We start from the raw sequence: 17,989 nt of genomic DNA, 5'->3' as shown, positions 1-17,989 counted from the left end.
TACAGCTGATGAGGCTGCTACAGCTGATGAAGCTGCTGCTACAGCTGACGAGGCTGCTGCTACAACTGACGACGCTGCTGCTGCTACAGCTGATGATGCTGCTGCTGCTACAACTGATGAGGCTGCTACAGCTGATGAAGCTGCTGCTACAGCTGACGAGGCTGCTGCTACAGCTGATGAAGCTGCTGCTACAGCTGATGATGCTGCTGCTGCTACAGCTGATGACGCTGCTGCTGCTACAGCTGATGACGCTGCTGCTGCTACAGCTGATGACGCTGCTGCTGCTACAGCTGATGACGCTGCTGCTGCTACAGCTGATGACGCTGCTGCTACAGCTGAAGAAGCTGTTGTTACTGCAACTGCTAAGGCTGCTGCTGCTGAAGAAGCTGCTGCTGCTACAGCTGCTGATAAGGCTGCTGCTGCACCAGTGGCTGTGCCGGAGCTGCTCACTCGGGTGGCAGCATGTCGATGTCGCAGATCTCCCGGCGGGTCGTCATGGTGACCCCGTCGATGACGTAGAAGTGTTCCTTCCCAAAGAGCAGCAGCCCCTCGCTGGTGTCCAGGCCCTCCACTCGCGCGCACCGGTACATCTGGGAGATCTGGGAGCGACACGGCGGGGAGGCGGGGTCAGGCTGGGCGAGGTTGGGATCTGCTTGGTGTTACTGATCAGGGTTCGGGTTCAGATGACTGTAAATTAGATTTATTTAATGGGGTTTTAAAAAAGAAATTGTATTTCAATTAGAGCCCAGGGCACATTGCACAAACCGTTTAGAGGAGGCGGGGGATGGGCTCGCTGCCCCACCGAGTGTGGATCATGAGCGAGGTGTTGTGTTCTTTTATGTGGGGAGGGGAAGATGAGGGAGGAATAACGTTGTTAAGGGAGTGGAGGGAGCGAGGAGAAGGAAGGAGGGGATACATTTTTAAATCCTTTATATTAAGTTCGCTTGCTTGCGTGCTTGGTTGCTTGCGTGCTTGCTTGCTTGCTTACGACCGTGCAAATCTTTCGGTCGTTTTTTAACCCACTTCCCGTGATCCAATCGAGCTGACATTTTCCACAGACTCGTTGTGCGAGACAATTAATGTTCAAGAAAAAAAATTTCCAAAATTTTACACTTTTTAGGCAAAAAAAATGTATTTTACATATATTCAAATAGAACTCATTCATGGCTTTGGCTGAACGCCACAGTGTAAGAGCCCAGAGCGTAACCCCTCCACAGGCCGTGGCGGAGTAGCGCAGTTGGTAGCGCCCTCGCTTCCCATGCCAAAGGTCGCGGGATCGATCCCCGCGTCCTCCACAGGCGAATATATTTTTAAATTCTTTATATTAAGTTAACTTGCTTGGTTAGGACCGTGCAAATCTTTCGCTCGTTTTTTATCCCACTTCCCGTGATCCAATCAAGCTGACATTTTCCACACAGACTCGTTGTGTGTGACAATTAATTTTCGTGAAAAAAAAATTCCAAAATTTTACACTGTTTAGGGAAAACAAATTAAATATTTAATTACCAATTGCTTAATGGTGGCAGACAATCATCTGACCCATAGGTGGCAGCCATCTCAAGCCAGAGGACGAGAGGACTCTAGCCGCCACGCATATAAAGGATTTATAGTAAAAAACTTTGTTTTTACGGGTTTACTTGTTAAAGATTAGGATTCAGGTAAATGGTGCGGAGTTAGGGTAAGCGTATAAGAGTTGTCACTGAAAAGAGACAAGATTGGAGGGAGAGATGAGGTGGCTGGGGTTGAATAGAATTAGGGTTAATTATAAAAGTTCGGTTTAAGGAGCTTGGTGTGGGGTAGTAATAAGTTAATAAATAGGGTTAGTGTTAAAATGGTTAGGATGGAGTTAAGCTTAAAGTAAGAGTTAGGGTTAAGGTGGTTTTATGGTATGGTATAACTTGGGCCACGCTGGAGATTAGTGATGGTTTGAGTGGTTCGAGTGTTCTCTGCTTCGAGGATCAGGTTTAAGGCAGAAGGAATGAGGTCGGTGCGTGGGCTCGGGTTACGGTCAATGTATGTTGATCTTCTTTCGCGCCATATGTAGCCAACAGTGCTGATCGGAGGTTGCGGGTGGTTGTGCTGCGCTCTTGCTAGGACGGGGAGTAATGCGCTAGGGGGAGGTTGGGGGAGGGAGCTGCTCACCGTCTCGCCCTCCGCCAGCAGCCTCAGCACCGTCTGGTTCTCCGTCTTCTCGCCGCCATCGCCGATGCCGGCCCCGTCGGCCATCGGGTCCGGGAGGCCGTCTTCATCGTCGCCGCCCGGCAGCCCGGCGCCCGGCTCCACGCCCGAGCGAGACCTCTGCAAAGGCTTCACGAGCCCTGCCGACGGCGACACGTCAGGCCGCCGCGTGACTTAAGGAGACTCGCTCGCGAGACGAGGATAACGGCTGACCGAGACGCAGAACGGTTGGAAATTCTGAGCGGCCAGCCACTCGGCATTGACCGTCCTCAATTTAGATGAGCGATTTGAAATGTATTTTCACATGGGGAGACCATTTCTGCATTTGCTGAAGCGTACGTCTGATACAGAACAATCGTCTGATGCAGAACCACTGCCCGATGACCTAATGTGAAGTGACAGGCAAACGATCTGAGCTTAAGTCTGGGTCTGGGGGGGGGGGAAGAAAAAATAAATCAGCCAACTCGATCGTTACCCTCATCTTACCCACCGAACACTCTCCCCGCTGCTTCGCCGTCGGGGCCACGTGCACGGCTCAAGCCGGAGACTGCGATCACAAATCTTCAGTGGGCGGTAGGCCGACGTCAAAAATAAACATCTCTCGTACAGGGCCCCTACCGTCGAACCTCCCGGTTTCAACCTTCAACGCCGCCAATGGTCGACCATCAACCGAATCGGGATGGGGCATGTGGCAGAGGTCGCAATCGGGTACCCGATACCCGTACCCTACCCGATACCCGGCTACCTGTACCCGGCCGGGTACGGGTACCCGTTTGCGACCCTGGTGCGGCCGGGTACGGGTACGGGTAAGGAATCAAAACCCGATTGCGACCTCTGGCATGTGGCCGATGCGGCCGCCTGATGTGCAAAGTGGCGCACGGAAGATTCGGCGGCCTGCGAGTGCGGCCACAAACCCCAAACCGTCGACCGCATCGTAAACACTCCGCCACCGCTGCTGTCTTCGCTCCTTTAAAGGAGGAATGCGCGAGATCCACTCTGCCTCTGAACAGACAACCGAGTGGATAACAAATCTAAAATCACATATTTAATCCGCGTGTTATTAATCCACACGAAAGTGGGCGGTGACGTCGCTGACCTTTGACCCCCACCATGCCGTCCTCTCCGCCGTTTTCCACGAGCCGGGCGGCCTCGCTCTCGGCCGTCTCCGTGGCGACCACGGGCTCCAGGCTGGACTGCGACACCAGGCGGAGGTAGAACTCCTTGCTGTCGTAGCTGATCACTCGCCGCACTTTAGCGCTCTTCTGTGGGGAAGTGAGCGCCGCGTGGTTAGGGGCAACTCGGTGAAAAGCGACGACCGCCCGCGGTTTCTCAAACGCGAGCCCGAAGGATTGCATCACAAGCGCACAACGTGCAGTGTCTGAAGTTTCTGCATTGCACTGAGAGTTTATAATTAATATCGGAGGTCCTGCGTTATGAGAAATTCAACATTCCTGAGGCAAGAACTTGTTCTCTCCGCATCGGAATTGCTGTCAACTTCCCACCAATAAATGCTCGCTTAGGTGACCTCAGAGTTAAGCCTGGGCGTGAACAAACTCAACATCTTACAACCGGGAGCTTGTGATTTTGCCAACTTAAGAATATCTCAGTCATAGTTTAACACGTAGGCTTTCACGACCAATATTATTAACGTTTTTGGGTTTAGATCGCGATCTAAACCCAAAAACGTTGATTATGAATCTCAGTCATAATTAGGTGTCAGCTAATATGAAATCACAGCAGAGAATACCCACGGCCATTACAAGTCAAGTTAGATACATTTATTTGGTGACGAGGCCACCAATAAAGCAACACTTTTAATTCTTAAGACAATAATAACACAACACCAAGAGCACTTGGAAGGTTGTAGACAAAAGGCTAAATGCTCTGGTCGAATGCAAAGTTTGGACTGGGCCAACGCCAGACCACCTGGAATTCGCCCGGTAAGTCGCAGGTGGCCTTTGGTCGGTTCACACTCACGGAAAACTTGACTCCCAACTTCATTCAGCAAGGCGACCGATTTCCAACAGCACAGAGCATGACGCTGACTCAACGCCCGAGGCTGGCCTGCTTAGCGAGCAAACGGCGGGAACGCCGTCTAAACCACGGGTGCCTGCGTGAATCTGGAGTTAATCTCACAGCTCGTTGGAGATGTGTCGGCCGCGGCTCACCTCTCTCATCACATCCTGCCCACTCTGCTCCGCCTCATCCATGAGCTTTGGGAGAGGAGAGAAAGAATAATAATAATATAAAGAGCAGTCGAGAACGTGGCAGCAGCATCGTTCAACTGGGGGGACGAGCGAGCCACGGTCGATTCGGGAAGAGGACCCAGCTTCATCCAATTACAACGTCTGTACGTACGTACATATGATGTGCTTCTTTCGCACCGTACGTAGATTTAAAAGCACATAGCTCCAGTGGCTTCCTGATATCGGAAGGGCGTTCCAGACGGACGCAGGAGCGCATCTGAACGCACGCGATGAGGTGACCGGCTTTGCTCGCCGCTGCTGCGAGGATGACCAAAGTTTGCGCGATGGTTTATGCTCCTTGAACTGTGGTTCATTTGTGGCAAGCATTTTGGGTGCAATGAGTGTGATCTTATAAACTCTGTGAATTGTGATTCATGCGGCTGAGCTGGAGCCACGGGTTCGGCTCGTGTGCAGCTGATGGGGGGGATTGTTGTGTCATGTGACCAAGAGGGATGGTGGCGTCTTGAAGATGGATTCATCCAGCAGTGGATTGCCTGTGACCGATGATGATTTTATGTTTGCATAGTTTATTTAAAGTTGTCTTGTGCAATGTGTATGGAAGCACATGATATATATACATGTGAGTGGCAGGTATATGTTAAAATAAGCTGTGTACAGTTTTATACTTTACTGAATACACACTGATGTATTTTATACAAGTAAACGTGAATGTTAGTGTTTGTATTAAGAAGCTGACTTTAACTATTTTTTTTATTCCTCAACCAATGCTGTACATTTTCGTTTACTCTTGATGGATGTTAATTTTAGCATTTACGCCTTGCAGGTTACACCACTGCTGTGATCCCAACGCTGATACTCAGCAGTTTTTGTCAGACGGATGCCCTCCGGCTCGGAACAACATCCAGGGAGGGCCCACCGGTTAATTTGAGTTAAGTGTAGGTTATTCTCCACAAGGACACTGGCAACACACAATTACGCAGGCATGAAAGTGAAGGTTCTGTGCACGCGTCTGTGTACATGCGTCTGTGTGCACGCGTCTGTGTGCACGCGTCTGTGTGCACGCGTCTGTGTACACGCGTCTGTGTACACGCGTCTGTGTACACGCGTCTGTGTACACGCGTCTGTGTACACGCGTCTGTGCACGAGTCTGTGTACACGCGTCTGTGTACACGCGTCTGTGTACACGCGTCTGTGTACACGCGTCTGTGTGCACGCGTCTGTGTGCACGCGTCTGTGTGCACGCGTCTGTGTGCACGCGTCTGTGTGCACGCGTCTGTGTGCACGCGTCTGTGTGCACGCGTCTGTGTGCACGCGTCTGTGTGCACGCGTCTGTGTGCACGCGTCTGTGTGCACGCGTCTGTGTGCACGCGTCTGTGTGCACGCGTCTGTGTGCACGCGTCTGTGTGCACGCGTCTGTGTGCACGCGTCTGTGCGCACGCGTCTGTGCACACGCGTCTGTGCACATGCGTCTGTGTACATTCGTCTGTGTACACGCGTCTGTGTACATGCGTCTGTGTACATGCGTCTGTGTACACGCGTCTGTACATGCGTCTGTGTACACGCGTCTGTGTACATGCGTGGCTAACATCACTGGCGAGTGATATCAGAACACGTCCTGGACCTCCACGATGTCAAGCACCTGGGAGACATGGTGCTAGCCACACCACCCCTTTGCCGACAGCACTTGCCTCAACAGTATGTAAAAGACTGCGCAGGGGACCTTTGTCTGTGTATGTGTGCAAGTGTAATGACAGGGGAGTCAGCTTATAGTGTGAGTGGACTAGTGGCCACGGGAGGTAATGACAGGGGAGTCAGCCTACGATGTGAGTGGACTAGGGGCCACGGGAGGTAATGACAGGGGAGTCAGCCTGCGGTGTGAGTGGACTAGTGGCCACGGGAGGTAATGACAGGGGAGTCAGCCTGCGGTGTGAGTGGACTAGTGGCCACGGGAAGTAATGACAGGGGAGTCAGCCTGCGGTGTGAGTGGACTAGTAGCCACGGGAGGTAGTGACAGGGGAGTCAACCTACGGTGTGAGTGGACTAGTGGCCACGGGAGGTATGGGAGATAATAGCAGGGGAGTCAGCTTTCAGTGTGAGTGGACTAGTGGCCACGGGAGGTAATGACAGGGGAGTCAGCCCTCGAATGTTCGAGAATAGGAGCGTGGCCAGGTGACGTAAGAGGACGGTGGAGTCAGCTGGTGGAGCGAGCGTTCTAGAACCAGGGAGAAGGTTCGGGAATGGGGGGGTGGCCTCGGACCGTATATAAGGGAAATGCGCGGGAGACTCGGGGCTGTTGCAGTGAGGTCTCCGCCTGTCCGAGTGTGAGCACGTGGCTCACGAATAAAGAAAACCTTCCCAGGACACGTACGTCGGAGTCGTCTTTACACACATATATACCTATGAAAGCCAGTATGGCACACAACGGGGGTGGTATAGCCGGCAGACTGCCACCTTTGTATCCCCAGTGTTCATGTTTAGACACTGCACCAGGTACTCATTGAAGGCTGAGTTGACCCCAGGTCACAGCTTTTATCCCAACAACAAAAACAAATATAACCCGTGTAAGCATTGTCGCCCGCGCGCGCCAAGGTGCACCTACCGAGGCACCAGCGCCGTCATCACCACTGCCTCTATCATTGTATGCATGTTGAACTTCTTACGCGCCGTGGGTAGCCAACCGCGCTAATTGGAGGTTTCCGGGGAAGGACAACAAACTAAACGCAAAAAGCAGTTCAAGGGAAATGAGTTTTCAATCTCGATTTAAAAGCACGCGTAGCTCCGGCGGCTTCGTCGACCGTCGGCGTACCTGCGTGTCATCTCTGTCGGAGCCGCCCGGCGGGTACGGGTAGTGCGCGTAGTGCGCGTAGAAGTGCTCGTTGGGCATGAGCTTGCGGCGCATGCGGCAGGGCCCCTCGGTGGGGTCCAGCATCCACTTGTCGAGGCGGGAGCCCACGGGTGGCCCCCATGGGCCGCGCTCGCGCGTCACCTCGGCCTCCAGGCGCCCCCACTCGGCGGCAAGCAGCCGCGCCACGCTGCACTCGCGCTGGTCCCGCGCGCGGCGCACACAAACAAAGACCGCCCCGTACAGCCTTTAACGAACTGCGGGGGGCAAGTGCTGTTAGCGAGTAGCACCTGTGAAGGTCGGGAGGGTACACGGGTGGGGTGGGTGGCCAGCACCACGCCTGACCGCCTTTGTCTCCCTGGTGGCGATGTTTTTACACACGGCACCAGGTACTCATTTGAGGCTGAGTCAAGCTTAGGGGAGGCCCAGCATCGGTTCAGATGATCGTCAACGGTGTCGGCCGTGAGCGGGAATCGAACTCAGGTCGCTGGGTTCGTGGCGCAGCGCGCTAACCGCTGCACTACTGACCGTGCACGCCAAGGCCTAAGGCCCGAGGCGCATAATGTACACACGCACGGCCCTTGTGTCAATCCACTGTTGGATGAGGGCCTCCCCATGCCGTGCGGGTCATAGAGGCTATTTGACCATACTTCCCCGCAGATGTTAGTGTGGTTTTGTAAAGGCATTGAGCGTAGACGTTGGAACGTAGTGCAGGATGATAGGTGTTCGCTGACGGCACGATCGGAGAAAGCGCTGTGAGCACGCACCAATTTTGTACGGCACTCCGCTCACTCAACAATTATGCACGCAACGATTTGCTACAGACCCTCTCGCGATCCAATGAACCATCACGATTTGCAGTTGTGGTTTGATTCAAGACTAGATTATTGTTGTTTGTTTTACTTCGTGTTGAATGCAACACCTCAAGTAGCTGCATTGGTCACGTGAACCAATTGTCTTGCATCATATACAAAGCATAAAAAAATCGATTAAGATTTAATACTTGTATCGTTAGGTGTAAGAATCGATTTTAATTAATGAATCCATGCATCATATTATTCCTGCTAAGCAGCCACTGTTTTCCAAGTGCTGGTGTTTATCGCAATGTTACAACCACGTTGCCTATCCACAATAATATTTGTCGAAAAAAGAATTAGCAAATCAAATCAGAATGAAGCACTATGGGGAAAGCCCGCCAATAACTCATGCCCACAGGCGTCATTTTTTCAGGACACCGCACTCTGTGTGACGGACCTCACCTCCTGCTGCTGCTTGTAGCGGTATTCCACAAGATCTCGCACGACCGCGATGTGTGTGAACATCCACACCGACGCATCCTACACAACGCGCACAGGAACCACATCATCAACAGCACCACCATGGCCAAAAGCTAAACTTCGCGAATGCAGTATGTATGTTGAACTTCTTTCACACCATATGGAGCCAACTGCGCTAATCGGTGGTGTGGGGGATTGAGAGAAAACTAAACACAAAACGCAGTTCTAAAGAAATGAATTTACAATCTAGATTTAAAAGTGCATAGCTCCAGTGGCTTCCTAATATCGGAAGGAAGAGCGTTCCAGACGGCCTCAGAAGCGCATCTTAAAGGGCGCATTGCAGTGACCGTCTTTGTTCAATGGCTAGCCAAAATCCACTGCTAGGATGACCGAAGTTCACGTGATGACCGGAGTTTGCATGATGGCTATAAGCTTAATTTGAATGCTGTTGATGGTAAAGGAGCTGCTCTCCGATGCGTTTTCCGGGTCGGACCGCTCGCCGTTCTTCACAACCCCAAAAACACGCGAGAGATCCGCGCAGTGTGCGACCACGTAAATCCACCCGGAGTAAGCGCTTGCAGTGGGGGGGGGGGCATGCAGCAGAGGTCGCAACCGGGTACCCGATACCCGTACCCTACCCGATACCCGGCTACCCGTACCCAGCCGGGTACGGGTACGGGTACCCGTTTGCGACCCTGGTGCGGCCGGGTACGGGTACGGGTACGGGTAGGCCGTGAGACACCGGTGAGTAACCGTTTGTCACTCATTTCGGGTAGGGTACGGGTAGGGAACGGGTACCCGTACCCGGCCGGGTAATGGGTACGGGTATCCGTTTGCGACCCTGGTGCGGCCGGGTACGGGTACAGGTAAGGAATCAAAACCCGTTTGCGACCTCTGCCGTGCAGACGACCGGCGACGCGGCCGTTCACCTGCAAGGAAGGCGCGGAGCGGTTGGCGGCGCTCTCCTTGCGCTGCTTCCTGTTGCCCGTGAGCCGCGTGAGCGCGAAGCCCCCGCCGCCGCTGCTGCCGACGCGCAGGCGCGATGACACCGTCTGCTCCGCTCGGCTCAGCTGCTTCCTCTCGTGGCCTGCGAGAGGCGCGTTCGCGACGGCCGCGCGCGCACGGTTAAGGCAGGGGGCTCGTGCTCGCGCCGCCGCGGTATTTTGCAACGTGATAAGCCAACGCTTTTGGGTTTAGATCGCGTTATTTATAAATGTGTCGTAACCCTCCACCACCCGACACGGCCAATCAGTAAAAAAGTGTCACGTTGACAAAAGACAAATTAGTTCACTGCTTTAGCCCCACACCGGTGTGTTGAAGCGCGAAACCACAACATTTACAATTTGAGTACGACGTTTCGCCGGTAATTGCATCCAGCATCATCGGGCAATTCGCCAAAAGCCACTTGGTTGAGCTATCATTTGTGGCCAGGTTCCTTCTGAAAAAGAGCTGCACGCAGCTCAGTGGGCCTTACCTGGTAAAATAAAAAGTTTAAGTTTCAGGAACACAATGAGGAGTGACGGTTATATTCCTGGATTTGAATCGGGACTATCACAGGCGTTGTAGGGATTAACCGGGATTTCGTATATGGATGTAAATTTTGGACACTGTAGAGGTGTGGGTCATCATTACGTAAGCACGAAGTGACTCTTTACTTGGGGCATAGTATGTCAACCAATTGATTCAAGCAATTAGGACGAATGAGTTTGCCGAACATGTAGAACCGGCCGCGTGAGAATGTTTATGTTTTCAGCTCAGTCACTGATGATCGAACAAAAGGCTCCACATTCAGTTCCTCCACGTCACCTTCAGGGTGACTGCGACTCCACTTGTACATGAAGCAAAATGGCTCATTTGGACAATGCTACTGCTGACCTTTGGCCTGCGAGGAAGTCACAGGAAATGGGCGTTGGCACGGTGATGGCCCAAAATACACATCAGGGTTAGCACTGTGGTGTCGTCAGGAGACCGACAGATGGACTTACACACCCATTACCTGACCTTTGGCGTGGGAAAATGGTAAGCACGCCAGCTTTACAGCTGAAAGCGCGAACTCTGCACCAATGGAAATGTACGTGAGCATGTAAAACCCTTCTTTGAACGTATCAGTATTCAAATGCATGCAGGGGTGTTATCTGGTGTTAGCAAGAACGCATAAGAGAATATTCGTTTCTGCCCATCTTGTATCTAAATAGTGTGCATTTATATAAATACGAACTAGCATGAACATATGAAAGTGTGGCCTCAATGATTAGTTGATAATTTTTTAAACACCCATAGCCGTATTCATACGGTATGTATGTATGTATGTTGAACTTTCTTCTCACCGTATGTAGCCAAGCGTGCTAATTGGAGGTGCGTTATAAACTGAACTATTTTATTTCACCAGGTAAGGCCTGCAGAGAGCCATACACAGCTCTTTTTAAGAAGCGGCCTGGCCACAAATGATCGCTCAACGAAGTGGCTGACCATGTGAAAATGTATTGCAGCCAAATACTCTAAGCGCATGTTTCTAAATGTGGAGAGCAAAACCGGAGGTCCCGGCGAAAAATCTACGCGACAATGGGGAAAGAGACACGCAAATTCCAAATATACAACAGGCGTCAGGGTCGGGATCGAACCCTACGACCTCCTGTACACCAGGCGAGGTAGTTAACATCTCGCCGGCGTGGCGAGATGTCGCTCAGCACCAACTGCTTGGGGCCTTGCAAAAACCTCCCAGCGACTGTGCCGGCGTGCTGTGGGCGAGTTGCCGAGAGGGCGTGCGACGGTCGCACCGAGGTACGTCTGCCAGGCCCTGGTGGACGGCTCCTCCAGCAGGTGGCGCAGCGACGCCAGGTCGGATCGCCCCGGGTCAGACAGCGTGTCCGGGGGCAGCGGGCTGCGGCACAGCACCTCCACCACCGCCCGCTTGCTGCCGATCAGCTCCTGCCACACCCGGCGCACCAGCTTCACGAGCTGGGCGCGCGCTGACCGCATCACACACAACGCACACCGGCTACAGCCCGACGCGCTACCTCGCGTGCCGGGGCTCGGCAACGATAGCGCAGGCGTGAAGCGATTTGGTCTCAACGCGTGGATTCGGTGGGTCGTCGCGATCCAGGGTTTCGTGATTAGATTCCAGAATGGAAATAATAAAATAATAATAATAAAACATAATAAAATAATTCTCACGACGTTTCGGCCACAACGCAAGCAGCCGTCCTCAGGTGGAGAACAGACTCTGTCTTCTCGACAGACCTGTTCTCCACCTTAGGACGGCTGCTTGCGTTGTGGCCGAAACATCGTGATAATTATTTTATTATGTTTTATTTTTATTATTTTATTATTTCCATTCTACGTGACTTTACCGAAAGAACCAAGAAGATGAATCCCTGTAGTCACGAAAGCTTTAAATTGAAAAATAGATACCAGAAATCAATTGAATCGATTCTTGGATAAAATATTTACGCTTGTAATATTGTTGTTCGTGCCTGAAACCTGAAATTAGCATATGCATTTAGAGATATGGTTAATGGTCTATTGTTAAAAGCACAATAATACACATTTCATAGCGAGCATAATAACTGACGACTTAATCAAAGAATCAATGCATCATCACAATCCTAATAAAACACCGAGTTTTGATCAACGGCCGTTGGCTTGCACGCACAAACACCTCTCATCTTGCCTTACAGGACAGAGGGCGACATCCCTGGCAGACAATAATACTGACGGCTCATAAAAAAAACAACAACATAGAGTGGGGGTTATGTTTTAAATGGAATATCGCATTACTTACCCTGGCTGGCTTCCTCGTCATCAGGGTCAGAGGTGGACAGGACGTGCCAAGCCGAACGAGCCTCCAGGCCGAAGCCGTCTACAAATCTGGGGGACAAGGGGAAACGGATACAATTGTAAAGGCTTTAAAGCTTTCGTGACTGCAGGGATTCATCTTCTTGGTTCTTTCGGTAAAGTCACGCTGTCGCCTCGACAGACGTGGTCTTCACCTGAGGACGGCTGCTTGTGTTGTGGCCGAAACGTCGTGAGAATTATTTTATTATGTTTTATTTTTATTATTTTATTACTTCCCTTCTACGTGACTTTACCGAAAGAACCAAGAAGATGAATTGTAAAGGATTTAAATTAAATCTAGCAAAACCAAATTGGCTAAAACGTACTTTAAAAAATGAGCACATATGCATTGCTTTATATATATAACAATGTAATCATGAGACCAATATTGGTCAATAATCTACCGAAATGTGAGCATACATTTACATGGCTGTCATTAGTCAAAACAAACCACATGAGTCAAGTGGCTCAGTGTTTAGTTTAGACCAATAAAAAAAAACTCACATGTTCCTTTGCCTTTTAAAGGCAGGCCAATAAAAAATTGCAATATAATGACAGTTTAACTGTTGTAAATGAATGAAGATTAATATTGCAATGTCTTTCTTTACATAGTGTGTGCATGCAATGCGAAGAGCAGTAGTCAGGGCACTCTGACAGATAACATCAGTGGCACGCACTCTCCGATTACCTGATAGGCCAACTCAGAATTATATAATTACCATAATCTACCAAAAATGCCCTGGGGCGTAGTGCTAGTCGTCCAGGCCTTAGTAGGCGCTCACTGAAATCAACTGCCCCAAGATGGCTGGGTGGGTAAGAGGTCAGAGCACCGAGCTAGAACTTCCGAGATCCTGCGTAGGACGAATCCTGTGATTAAATTGGTTTCTCTAACGCAGGGGAGTTGACATTCCCAGCCCGGTCACCAATGACTTCACAAGAATTTGGCTAAATTCCAGCTCTCGTGATTAGAAATATCGACAAACGTTGCCCTCGGTGGCAGAGCGGGTGGGACAGTGCTCACCCATACCGCGTGAGCCAATAGTAACTTGACGGGATCTCAGAGGTTTTCTCTGTGATATCCGATTCTGTGGGCTGTCGTGTAAACATGAAGGGTCGCACTGATACGACACCAAAATAGCACGAGCGGAATAAAATCAGGGGGAAAAAAAGATAACACATTTTAAGATAAATAACAAAAACAAGTACAAAAACTCACTTTCCCCAACGGCCTAATAAGTATAAACACGAGATCTTTGTACGCGAGTGGCGGGTAGGGGGGGGTGGGAGGTAGGGGAAAGCGGCCGTACCTATGCATGCGAATCTGCAGCAGGCAGTGCAGCAGGCAGGCAAAGAAGTCCGGCTGGTAGTTGCCGGGCCCGAGCAGCAGGTTGCGGTGAACGAGCAGCTGGCCCAGGCTCTCCTGGAGGACGCCCTGCTGGGCGGGCCAGCGGCGCGGGCGGGACAGCTGGTAGAGCACGGTGCGGTTCAGGCAGCCGTAGAGGCCGTCCAGCGACAGCCCCTGGGACCGCTGCTTCGCCTGCGGTCGCGCACGATGGCCCGCGCCGGCATTTGGGAGGCGTCAAAACGACGCTCGGCATCGCGGGGGGGGAAACTCGCACGAGAGATGCTGCTCGCTCGCGCGCGCGCGTGTGTGTGTGTACGTCGTCAAATTTTTCTTCCGATTCCATTCCGTTGACGTACGTCTACAGAACCGGGAGGAAAAACTAAAATAACTTTATCGGTACCGAGGCTCCCGCAAGGCCATGCGGGGAGGTCGTGTGGCACGGGTTGGCGCCAGCTTTAGGAGGGTGCGGTCGTATCTCTGCAGTTCTCTGCGGTGAGTACGATGTCTTTAAAAACAGCGGCGCTATGTATATATAAGCCATTCAGTGGAACCAAGAGTGCAAATGAAATTGTAAAAACCTGTGAAATCAGTTCCGCGATGAAGTTAAACACGAGTCGTGGCTCCCTGCTGAACATGCCCTGCCACAGCTTGTCCACCACCCTCTGAGCAAAGTAGAAGATCCCATTTGCCACCGCAGTGTAGGTGCCACGGCCTGAACCATTGTCTGCTGGAGGGGGGGGGGGGAGTAGGCAACGGAGACAATCACACAACTGAAAAGATCACATTACTTACATACGCCTGTCGCATAATCAAATCTGTGAATCTGTAAATGACAGAACAGTGCAGGCCGGAAAACCAAGTGTTTGAAACATCACCCAAAAATGTGTAAAAAGCACACAGCTTCTGGTGCATTATGAAAAAACCATCAGCATTTCCTGCAGAAGTGCATTGTGGTCTTCCTGTCTTAGGTCACCATCAAAATTTATTTGAGCAAGTATGACCGATAGGCAGCAGTGATACAGTGACATACAACTGTGGACCGGTTTCATCTTAATTAGGACTCATCAGCACTGTATAATGCTCACTGCTGCAAAGTATGATGATGATGATGACTAGGGTCTCATTGGTGTCGTCAAAACGTCTCACTTTTTAGATAAAAATGCTGCTATGTCAGCCCCAATATGTTATCATGTACATTTTTATTCTCAGCAGTCTCGTGTTATATTAATGTCATGAAAAATTTGAAATTTTACACAAACCTGTTCTCCAGAAGAGTCCTGTACGTAAGCATGTCACAAAAGAAGCACACGTTACGTAAGGGTTCTGCAAAAACTACGTCCCATTCCGAAATGTATTGAACAACATTTTCATTTTCACTCACATATACAATATTAAGACGCCTTATTTCATGTTCCGTGGAAACAACCACACAAATAAACCCACCGCCGCCAGCTCGTGTGTTAATACCAACCAATCGCTGGGTTTCCATTGAGAAGCAGGAACAATAACGTAACTCACCATTGCAACCTCATTTGCCAGTAAAAATATGATAATTGTTTTTTTACCCTTCTATCTGGCAACAAAACTGACACCTTTTTTTACGCCTTTTGGCGTCATCTGGTCCAACCCATGTGAGACTAGGCTCTAAGGAAAGCTGTCTCGGGTGTGGACCAATCAACTTCAAGGACAGTGCACATTATCAGAGTTATGTTTTTTGTTTGCATTATGGCTGCAGGTATTGTGGTCTATGTAAACATGACTCCTTGTAAAAAAGGTGTCAGTTTTGTTGCCAGATAGAAGGGTAAAAAACAATTATCAATAACGTAACTCGATCAAAATTGCTAAATGAGTTGCGTAACGTTACAGTTTATGACGAATAATTTCTCTTTAGTGGTCACTACCAGTGTCATTTACTGTAAATAATGAACTGCTTTTCCAGACTACTCCAGATTTTAACCATCTATGAATCGGTTAGAATCTATCATGTGTTGCTTATTTCGATTTAAAACATATTCACTGTCCCCTACATGCATTTACTTGTCAAAATGTAAGAGGATGCATTCCCAGCCACGGCTGACATCAGTGACGAACTATATCTGAACCAGTTCTGAGCCACCCCTTCACCAACTCGCAACTAACCAGTGTGCTGAAGGGTGGTCAAACAACCCCCTTAACCAACACACCGTGGGGGAGGCCTTCATCCAACAGTGAACTGACAAAAGGCCAGAAATAAAATTATATTAATACTATACAGTGGTACCTCGGTATACATCGTTAATTTGTTCCAGAAGGTAGGACTTATACCGAAAATGACGTTTACCAAACGAATTTTTCCCATAAGAAGTAAAGGGAAAGGAAATAATCCGCTCCAGAGTATAAGAAATTAGATTTTATATGGCATATCATACATTAATGGGGTTGTATAAAATAAATTAGACACTACTTGTTACTAAAATGCATACATAAACTAAAATAAATGCATAAATAAATTAAAATAAATTGAAATACAAATTTAATTTAACATCACTTTACCTTGCTGAGAGGAGCTGATAGCCTACGAGGATGGTGGTGAGGAAGGGGAGGAGTCGTGAACGGGGTCTACGTGGGTACGCGGTGACTCATCCCGACCCATGCAAGTTCAAGCAAGTGCGTCGTATCCCAAGCAAGACGTCGTATCCCAAGCAAGACGTCGTATCCCAAGACATTTTTTCTCTCGTCAAAACACGACGTATACCAAATTCGACGTATTACAAAGCGGTCGTATACCGAGGTATGACTGTATTCGAATTTTTTTAAAATCAAGAGGTGAACTGGGAACCCAGTAACCGAGTCCAAGAGTTGATGCTTGCGTGGGTTTGCTCACTCAGTGCGTCGGCCGACTGTAGGTGTCCCATGATGCTCAGCAGCAGCTCCGTCTGATACTCCCTCTGCTGGCTCTGAGTGGCCCTCTCCGGTGATGCCTGTCAGGTGATAGGTGTGGGCGACGGTTAGAATGTGACTGTGCTCAGCCAAGCGGAGTCGAAAGTAACACCATGCCTCTAATGCCTACGCAGCACTGGATTCTGGGCATGCATCACCACGCCTAGAAGAGTTACTTACAGCATGGCATGGGGAACCGCTGGCCCTACGGGACTGGACATCATTCCGTACGGCCTTCAGTCACATGAGGCCTACCGCTTCGAAACAGCCCACAAGCAACATATATAAATACTCACTTCAAGCATCTTAACCACGAAAATCGAGGTATCAGAAGAAAACATTGCTGACCTGGCAACACTACCGCATGTATCATTTTGAGTGCACTCAGTCACTTCTGTCTCTGCAAGGGCCTCTTTACCCCGGGTCGACGAGAATGTTATTTATCACTTTGTTGTCTGATAATGGCACGGTGTGTGTGAACGTTTCACCCGCCAACGGAATTGAAGTCCTACTTGGCCCCGGCATAAGTATACATTAAGAAAGTGTAGATGCTTGCCCCGAGCTCTCATACTCTGATGGTGCATTGTCTTTGAGTTGTGCGCCTTTTGGCGTCATCTGGTCCAACCCATATGAGACTAGGCTCTAAGGAAAGCTGTCTCGGGTGTGGATCAATCAACTTTAAGGACAGTGCACATTATCAGAGTTATGTCTTTTGTTTGTATTATGACTGCAGGTATTGCGGTCTATGCAAACATGACTCCTTGTAAAAAGGTGTCAGTTTTGTTGCCAGATAGAAGGGTAAAGAACCAATTATCATACATTTCCATGTTTTAGCCATTTCGTTGAGCTATCATTTGTGGCCATGTCGCTTCTGGAAAAAAAGCTAAATAGCTTAGTGGGCTTTACCTGGTGAGATATTAACAAGTGTTTAGTTTTATTTGTATATTTGTGTGATTTGTTTACCTTTCCTCTGCTTTGCACTCCTATCGTGTTTGTGTACTGTTTGTTGTTGCAACGTTCTGACCCACCCCTACTGGACATCTGTGAAAAATAACTTTATTGCCCATCGGATTCCTCCAGTATAAATGAATATCATGATTCTGATTCTGATACATGTGTACACGTGTACTCTGTATGAGCACCTTTTTGCAAATGGCAGAGCGTTCGCTACTCGTTGCAAAGATTCGTGGTTCAAACCCCAAAAAGGGCCGCCCTGGTAAATGCCACAGGTGCGTTCAACAAAATGTACACACCGTCTGCTTCAAGGTGATCTTTAACATCTTGTGAGTTCATTTGAGTGGGCCATTGTGTGCCGGTGTCATGATCCAAATTTGGAAAATTACCCGCAAATTATTCAATTATGGATACACATAGTAATCATTGCTCC

The 17,989-nt window shown here is 49.7% G+C and overlaps 1 protein-coding gene across 9 annotated transcripts in view; it reads right to left on the bottom strand.

Moving 5' to 3' along the window:
* LOC144720587 (WD repeat and FYVE domain-containing protein 3-like) overlaps positions 1 to 17,989 on the bottom strand; it is a 129,295-nt gene that overhangs the window by 34,903 nt on the left and 76,403 nt on the right. For 5 of the 9 annotated variants that reach the window (XM_078597428.1, XM_078597429.1, XM_078597420.1 and 2 more), the window contains 12 exons: positions 16,547 to 16,643; positions 14,262 to 14,410; positions 13,646 to 13,875; positions 12,286 to 12,371; positions 11,282 to 11,473; positions 9,434 to 9,591; positions 8,487 to 8,564; positions 7,192 to 7,428; positions 4,347 to 4,391; positions 3,275 to 3,440; positions 2,143 to 2,318; positions 451 to 599 (listed from right to left, as the gene is read on the bottom strand). In XM_078597428.1, coding sequence (XP_078453554.1) covers positions 451 to 599; positions 2,143 to 2,318; positions 3,275 to 3,440; positions 4,347 to 4,391; positions 7,192 to 7,428; positions 8,487 to 8,564; positions 9,434 to 9,591; positions 11,282 to 11,473; positions 12,286 to 12,371; positions 13,646 to 13,875; positions 14,262 to 14,410; positions 16,547 to 16,643 — 1,763 coding nt within the window. The remainder of the gene's footprint in view (positions 1 to 450; positions 600 to 2,142; positions 2,319 to 3,274; positions 3,441 to 4,346; positions 4,392 to 7,191; positions 7,429 to 8,486; positions 8,565 to 9,433; positions 9,592 to 11,281; positions 11,474 to 12,285; positions 12,372 to 13,645; positions 13,876 to 14,261; positions 14,411 to 16,546; positions 16,644 to 17,989) is intronic. The other 4 variants (XM_078597423.1, XM_078597422.1, XM_078597425.1 and 1 more) reach the window with 4 other exon arrangements.

The sequence above is a fragment of the Lampetra planeri genome, chromosome 9 (genome assembly GCF_965212315.1).
Source record: "Lampetra planeri chromosome 9, kcLamPlan1.2.h2, whole genome shotgun sequence".
NCBI lineage: Eukaryota > Metazoa > Chordata > Hyperoartia > Petromyzontiformes > Petromyzontidae > Lampetra > Lampetra planeri.
This window is presented reverse-complemented; position numbering and strand designations above follow the sequence as displayed.